The sequence below is a fragment of the Bos indicus x Bos taurus genome, chromosome X (assembly GCF_003369695.1).
Source record: "Bos indicus x Bos taurus breed Angus x Brahman F1 hybrid chromosome X, Bos_hybrid_MaternalHap_v2.0, whole genome shotgun sequence".
NCBI classification, from domain to species: domain Eukaryota; kingdom Metazoa; phylum Chordata; class Mammalia; order Artiodactyla; family Bovidae; genus Bos; species Bos indicus x Bos taurus.
In genome coordinates, this window is record NC_040105.1 from 18,205,881 (window position 1) to 18,214,215 (window position 8,335).

At 46.2% G+C, this 8,335-nt stretch overlaps 1 protein-coding gene across 3 annotated transcripts in view; it reads right to left on the bottom strand.

Moving 5' to 3' along the window:
• RPS6KA3 (ribosomal protein S6 kinase A3) overlaps positions 1-4,880 on the bottom strand; it is a 111,561-nt gene extending 106,681 nt beyond the window's left edge. For 2 of the 3 annotated variants that reach the window (XM_027535112.1, XM_027535114.1), the window contains exon 1: positions 4,780-4,860. Coding sequence is in view for 1 of the 3 variants with exons in the window: in XM_027535117.1 (XP_027390918.1) it covers positions 4,780-4,848 (69 nt within the window). In the remaining 2 variants the exon portion in view is untranslated. Of the gene's footprint in view, positions 1-4,779 lie in introns of all 3 variants that reach the window. The other variant, XM_027535117.1, reaches the window with a different exon arrangement.
• Between the last annotated feature and the right edge of the window lie 3,455 nt (positions 4,881-8,335).

The window sequence follows — 8,335 nt, forward strand, 5'->3', positions numbered from 1 at the left end:
ACTTTACTTAACAATTAAGATTTAGTTATCTTGCTATTTGGTATAAAATTGAAAAACTAGAGTAACTGAGATTCGATAATTGTTCCAGATTAATGACACAGGAAACTGTTACCAACTCCTAAGGTGGCAGGGGATGTGGTGCCGGTGTAACTCTAATGTCAAGTATTAAAATGCAATTACTTGTTTTTTCTCTTCCTATTACGTGAAATAGGGAGTGGGATGTATAAAATATTACATTTACTCACTTGCATTCCAATGCTTTAAAACTTGTTATCCACCAAAAAACATAAACAACTGAGCACTATTACACTCAAGCATTACCAAGAGACCACCAAGATGTCACTGTTGTACACTGTAACCTGAAAGCACTGGGTCTAAGACACTCAGTCTGCACTGGACAAGCTGGGCCACGCGAGGCCACCCATCGTCCACAGCCCAACAGACCACATGTCCCCGAGTATGGAACTCTAGAGTGAATTCTTTTCAATGATCACAATGGCATACATTTTTTAATGGATGATAAATTAAAAAAAAATCTTTACAACAACTCTTTTGCAATTCAGACTTCTGATAAATGATCTGCTATATTTTTGATCATTCTATAATTTACCAAATGTCATGTCCTTGGTCAAGGGTGCACATCCCAATTATGCCACTCTTTTCATATAAAAATAAGATATACTCATTGTGATTTCCAGAAACAATGATGAAAAGGCAGTCTGCCTATACCTGTTTAATTGGATAGGCTTCTCTCTTTATCTTAAAATTTAAGTGTATCAAAGAAGTTTCTCATTTTGGATTAACCCCATTAGTATAGGATCAAGCTGCCAAAATAAAGCAAAGTTTCCTAAATTTAGTTTTTAAAAACTGATATTTAATATTATAACCACCGAAAACAGCAAAGTGTTCAATAATGTGTCACAGTTACTCGACAGTTGACATGTAACAATACCTGTCCTCTCCTCAGATCTTCACTTGGGGGAAAGAAAAAAACCTGAAAAGTGGTAAAAATGAAACAGGAAAAGGAAAAGAAACTTAATAAAACATTTTTTTCAAAATCAAAGATCACACTTTAATAGAATGTTTTTCCCTACAGATGAAATATAAGAAATTTAATATTGATATAGTGGAAATACTATAGAATCCAATATCATCTATGAGATCACAAATGGTTGCACATCCAGTGAAGATGGTTTCCAAAACAAGGGTCTTGTTTTTTTGTAAATATTTATATAGTTAATATTTTTCAATGCATTATGGGTACATTTTATTTAAAGGAATTCAAAGTAGCTATTATATTTTTACATAGCACATTTCTATAAAGCAAAGAGAATCTCCTTAATTTTATTCTTTTTGAAAATTATTCATATTTAGGTTTACTATAATTTATCTTTACTAAAACTGAGAAAGTGTCACTTTAAGTTAGGCTTAAGATTCAGTAAATGTCCCTAAGAGCAGAGGCTGGAGTTTGTAGAACTGATTAGCCACAATCCCTTGATATCCATCTCCTAAACCGTCAAATATTCAAAAACACACTACCATCTTAAATAATTCATTAGAGTTTTGAATTAACCTGGAGCATTTAGGAAGGTATTTTGTTTTTAATCTTGTACCAACCTTGACTTTGCTTACATAGTACTTCCTTTATTAGTCTAAATTTGCTTCTTTAAACATTTGGCATAGTTCTAGCCTATCATGTTCTGACCCATGTTTGAGTTCAACCACAAGGGTTTTTTTGTTTTGAGCACTATGAGACCCATATGAGGTCAAGAAGATATATAAAGGAATCAACAAACTGCCTGTACTTTTGGTGAGGTACTCAGTTCTTTTAAGATTGCTCATATTTCAATTTAAGATTAAAATGGTAATAATACAAATAAGACTGACAATTACCCTATTCCTGACCTTCATAATTAACTCACTGGTCATCTAGGGGGCCTATATTATGTATACGCCAGGCACTGTGTCAAGTGCTAAGGATATAGAGAAGAAAAAAAAAGTCTCAGCTTTGAAGAATTCAGTCTCCTAAGGAAGAGACTATAAATGTAAATCTCTATAGAGAAGGACCCTGAAATCTTTTAGCCTGATGAGAAACATTTTGGTGTTTTTACTCAATGACTTTTTAAAAATGATTTTACTCTAGTAAAATACAATTATTCACTGATAAGAACTTACTGGGGAGAAGATGGCATAATATTAAGTCCAATATTAGACATCCAAATGAAAATTTTCAACCTTCTTCTTACTGGTTTCAGTATTTTCAAATTTGTGTCAGAAGTAATTTACTTGAAACAGCTGAATAAGCAAAAGCAATAAAATATCTAAAGGCAATTTGTTAGAATCTAATTTTAATAAATCTAGGCAACACTGGCTCTGATTGAAATACCTTATGCCAGAATTTCAAGAAAATTACTTGAAAATGGCAAGTTGTGGAAACCTATCTGCCAGGGTCTGGAAACCATGACAGTAACTGAAATAAGTAGGCTTTAACAAATGAGACATCTTATAATACCATAATTGTTTCTGAAAAATACATGGCCTCTAACTACTGGCTTATTTGTTTGTACTGATTTTTTTCCACAAAAGATATGAAACATCTACCCTAGTATAAAGTAAAGCACATGAATTATATTCACCCGGCTTTGAATTATGGCTCTGCCATTTACTATTTATAATCTTTGTGCCCTTAACTTCTGAAATCAGTTTGTTAATCTGTAACAACGGAGACCAAGATCCTACTCTGTTGGGGGGATTGGAAGGATAAAATGAAATAGCATGAGCACAGTATCTGGCATATAGTAAGTGCTAAATAAACATCAGTTTTGTGTTTTCTTTAGCTAAATGCATGCTGCATAGAAAAAGGATCAGGTGGAATCTTAAATGACTTTTTTTTTTAACACATTGATAAATGCAAGCAGAAATGTGGACTGATTAAGAGTAGCAAATGTTAACGTTTGCATCTACAAATGAGGCTCAAAGCAAATTCAGTTTCTTTCCACAAGGTAGGCAGTTTGAGAATATACTTTATTAACCTTTTACCTATGGTACTTAAAGCAAAAATTTTTTCTGAAGAAAAAAAAAAAAATGAATGAAAAGAGTCCCGGACGCATTGTTTTTTCACACCATCCATTCAAAAGATGATTAAACATTCTAAATTTGATTTCTTACAAAAAAATTTACAATATTCGACTGGCTAGCAATTTTAAATGAAATTCTCTTAATTTCGCCAGACTTAAAAACCTTATTTCCTTTAAAAAATATATTTTTAGGAAACATCTATCAATGTGTTTTCCATGGAAGAACAGCGTTTCGTTTAGGTTTTAAAAATATGATCCAAGTCGCAAAATGCAAAGCACCAACCGTAAGCACTATTACAATTCTGCTTGTGATAAGGAGAGCAAGTAAACATTTTACTTTATTCAGCAGCGGAGGTGACCAGGCAAAAAGTGCAAAGTGATTTGAACTGATCCCCGACCCCCTCCCCCTCCATTCTACCCAAGAATGCAAGTGTCCCGCATCTCAGATCAAAACTGAGCCTCGGTCTTACTGACGTAACCAGTAACCCTATCCACCTCTCACACTGCGGAGGCCGGCAGGGCAGCGGCTGCCGCCAAGTACACCACTCATCAGAGCCTGCCCCATTCCGCCCCCGCGCTTCAGTCATGCTTTCCAGAAATGGGGTCACTCACTCAGTAACTATCACACACACGCAGCCTATCATCCTGTAATCCCCCAAAGTCCGCTGTGGGGATAGAAGACAGCAAAAAGTCAAGAAGGAAGAATCACAGACGCGCCACCATCAGGAATTGATTTTCCGCTCCGGAGAGGAGCGCTGATGCCTTGGAATGGGTCTTGTCTGGATTATTTTCACAGACCCCGAGTTGGTTCTGGGACAGAAGCGGCTGCGAAGAGCCGGGGGAATTCTGTCTGGCCCTGTTTGGTCATATCGTTTGGGTTTGGGTCACCAGGGTGGGTATCTCAGGGACGGTCACCGGATCCCGGGCGAGGTAAACCAGAAAGCCCTTTACTGCGGCCGCTGATCTCCTTGAATATTCCTGTATCATCTCTGCGGACAGGAAACTCAAGTTAAACTCCAAGAGACGGGGTCCTCAAGCTCAGCGACCTCAGAAACGGGGCGGGGGGGTGGGGGAAATAGGATGGAGAACCTCAGGCTTCCACTTTTTCCTTTGCAGCAGCAAAAACTACTGCGGCAGATGGGAGGGGGGCCAAAAACCCTCGACTGTCCTGCACCCCTTATCCGAAACCCCCCCACAGGTCGCTACCCCTGCCCCGGGCCGTTCCTGCCCACGCGCGCCCGGTGCCCCAGGGTAACCCTGTCCCCTGGCCGGACTCGAGAGTCCCCGCTCTCCAGTGAACCCAATCCACACCCCTCTTGCATCCCCCAAAGTCACCAGGGTCCAGGGAAGCCCCCGACCAGGCAGGGCCAAACTTCCCAACTCCTCGCCGGCCCCCGCTCCGCGTCCTGCTCCCCCCACGCAAAGTTGATGAAAATCGGCTTCTTGCAAAGCCCTGGCGCCCACTCCAAACCCCACGCGCCACCACACCACAGCCCCTCTAGCGAGGGAAGGGAGAGGGGGTGCGGGTGGGAGGAAGAGAAGGACAAACAGATCAACCCCAACTACCCAAACCGGAATCCCGAACCGAGGGGAGAAGCGAGCAGCAGAGGAAGGGGCCGAGTGGCCGGCTCCTGGGAAGAGAGCAAACCGGCGGGGGCGCGGGGAGGGGGCGCGCCGGCCCCAGCCGCCCGGCTGCACTCACCTCAGCGCTGTCGGATGGGCTCTCCACAGCCATCTTCTGCCACGGGTCCGCCAGCTGCGCCAGCGGCATCTTCCCCCCCGGCCCGCCGCCTTCACCGCCTCCTCCCTCCCCGCCCGCCCCGCGGCCGGCCCCGTTCCGTCGCCGCCCGAGCCCCACGGCAGAAGCGGCGGCAGCAGCTGCAGCAGCAACGGCGGCTGCCCGAGAGAGGGCTCGGCGCCGACACCGACCCTCGAACGCCGCGCGCCCGGCTGGAGACGCCCGCGCGCTGAGCAAGAGCCTCGCGCTGCTGCCCGGCACCGGGTCTCGCCCCTTTCTTCCTCTCCTCCTTCCGCCGCCGGGACTACAGCTCCGCCCCCCCCCCCCCCCGCCGGTTCCCGCGCCCGCTCCCAGCAGAACAGCGGCCCCCGCGCGCTCCCCCACTTCCGCTCACAACATGGCGCCTAAGCGATACCTGTCTCTCAGAGCGAGGCTCGGCCGCCGCCGCCACCGCCGCGCGCACCCGGGGGCGGGGCCTGGGAAGACACGCCCCTGGCCGCGGCGCTCCGCTCGTCCCTCCTTCCTCGCCCCAGCTTCAGCTTCTGGGCCTCGCCTTCTTTCAGGAAGGGCAAGCGGAGAAATCTGGGGGCGTCGGCGCGAGGTGGGGGAAAGAGCGGGAAAGGAGGAGGTGCGAAAGGCTGAGAGTTTCTAAGAGCCACGGGTCCGAGCAGGTTGAAGGCTCCTCAGGGATGTAGAGAATAGTGGTCCCCACCCATCTAGGGAGAGACCGGCGAGGCATAGGGGGTGCGGTACGGTACCAAGGATCCGGGGAGGGGTGGTGGGGTCTTTTCGGCCCGATTCTTCCATGGGTGCATGTGGGCGCGCCGAGTCTATGGGCACGTCTCGTAATGGCCCAGGACCCACCCTCTCCCAGGGTCATATGATGGGCATTCACCTGCCCCTCCACCCCCCACGATGGGGACACAGAAGGCTTCGTGTCCTGGAACCGCTTGGGGCTTCGGCTCTCGGTTTGAGTCAAGGCTCTCCAAACTGACGCTTCTGTGTTATATTATTTTTAATATCTGGAATTACTTCGTCTTGCATGAGTCGACCCCCCCCGTCCAAGTCCGCAGAGCCCTCGGGCTTCAGGCACGACCCTCCAAGCTCGCCCCCTCCCATCCCTCCCCGGTTCTCCGCAGCCTAAATCTTCACGAAGGAGAAAACAAGGAGGTTCTTTAAGGCTGCCAGTCTCAGCAGAGGTTGGGGAATTATTTTAAAATATCTTGGTGGCAGGAGCCCGGGATTCCTGCTTTTCTGTTGACTTTAAATAAAAGATTAGATTAAAAATCAGGCTGGCGGTGAGTGGAGGAGGGGAGAGAGGGAGGGCTTCTAACTCCTGCCCAAGACAGGGAAGCCCTAGGTTAAGGAATCCCAAGCCCCAGACGGCGAGGCAGCGCCAGAAGACCGGGAGAGCGTGAAGGGAGAGGCCTGGACGTCTGGAGTGGGTGGGGGCGGCGGTTTCGACCCCATGTTCCCGGTGCCAGGTGCCCGGCGAGCTCAGTGCGCCCGGGCAGAATTGTGTAAAAGTCGCCGGGCTGAGTGGAAAGCTACCGCAGCCATTGGCTAACCGCCCTACAAGGAAAAGGAAAAAAGTAAAGGGAAATCTCCAATCTCCAAGCCAGTCAGTGCTTCCATCCCCTCAGGCCTCTGCCCAGGCGTCTGGGTCCTCCCACGCTCGGCGACCACAGCGCGTCCCCCGCTGCGCTCCTGTGCACGCCTCTTAACAGCTCCTTTCATCCTCCAGGGACCCACACACCTGGAGAGCCCTGGCCTTCCTCCCTAACGCAGGTGTGAGGATGAGATTAGAGCCCCACACCTAGCCTCCTAGCCAGGTCTGTGCGGGCGGTGCAAGGTTTCTCTCTGGGCCGAGAGAGGCAGGTGATAGTTTTTTCTGCTGCTTTCGCTGGCACGCCCCTGGGCACAGGCTCGAGGCCCGGGAGCCCTGTGGCCACCTGAAGAGGCTCCATCTGTTCAGGGAGCCTGAGGAGGCGGCCGGAAATCCTCGCTGCGCGCCCTCTCCTGCAGGCTTGGACTCAGGGGGACAGCTCAGGGTTGAGCAACATCTGGGCAGGCTCAGCGTGGTCTGTGGGGTGGGGGTGGGGAGGACGGAGCTCGTGATTTTGTCACCTCCCCCAGCATGCTGATTCAAGTGCTGCAAATCCAATCTGGACCCAAACCTCAGCTAATTTGGCAGCCACCGTCTCTGTAACTCCTGACAGTAAAACCAGCCTGCAGTAGTTTGAAGATAAGAAATTGTATATCGTTTTGCATTTATGCACAAAGTGCCAGATTTATCTTTCATTTATATTGCAAAGCACGTTACCATTCCTTACAGCGAAAAGAAGTCGGTCAGTTTGGTTAGTTTAAGGTAAATTAGTCCCCCGCCCCCAACGGTGATCAATTATTCCAATTAACATTATTTCTTTAGTAAAAACATACAGTTGAAAAGAGTTATGTGTCTAACACTGTCCAACGCTAAATACTCCACCCAAAGGGTGAGCCAACCTTTTAAAAATAAATCTAGTTGTTTGCATACTGAAAAGTTGATTTCAGTAGGGAGTTGATTCAGAGGAATAACTTTTAAAATAGCGAATTCATCTGAAAAAGTAGTGTGAACAGTGGTCACATTGCAGGAGTTAAGCATTAAATGAACTTAATAATGGGCTAAAGTACCAGTAGCACAGCTGTCCTGCAAATAGGCTCAAGTTGATAAGTATGTGAAATGATTTGGGAAAACACTATTCTCCTTCCTTTTGCCCCAAAAGAAAAGAAAGCGATTTTTTTCTTTTGGTTAACAATAAACTTTTGTCTTCTTTCATTTATTAAATCCAAGAGTGGTGCAACCACTCACTCTTGCTGGGAGAATTGGGGAAAATCAAATAAGGCTGGGGGATTTGTCTTGCAGGTGGCAACAAAAGGAGTTATTTGAACATAGAAGGTGATATTGCCCTGAGCAGGATTACTCCCCCCTCCCCTTTAAGAAAGGAAAACTCTTAGGTATTCAAAGAATAGCTGCCTCTAGAGAGCATCTGTGCAGGGTAATATGGTAGCCACTAGCCACACCGTGGCTCTTGAAAACTTAAAACAAGGTTGGCTGGTTGCTATTGAGATCGCACCAGATTTCAAAGACTTAGTACCAAAAAAGAATGTAAAGACCTCAGTAATAATGACGAGTTGATATTTTCAATATACTGAGTTAAAATATTTTGTTAAAATTAATTTCCTGTTTCTTTTTACTTCTTTAATGTGGCTCCTATAAAATGTATACTTACATATGTGGCTTACTTGTCAAGACTGGCATTATAGCTGTACAGGACAGTTCTGCGTTAGCTTTTTCCTTTAACACTGAGCCTTTTATGTATTCCTAAAGTCCTGTAATGTTAAGTGATGCCCTCATATTCCATTGTCTTTTGGGGCTCCTCAGTACAAAATCTGCAGAAAGGGTTGATTTAGTTACCTACTGATTCTACACCCCTTCCCCCAACACACACACACACCTCTTAGTCAGAACCAAGATATT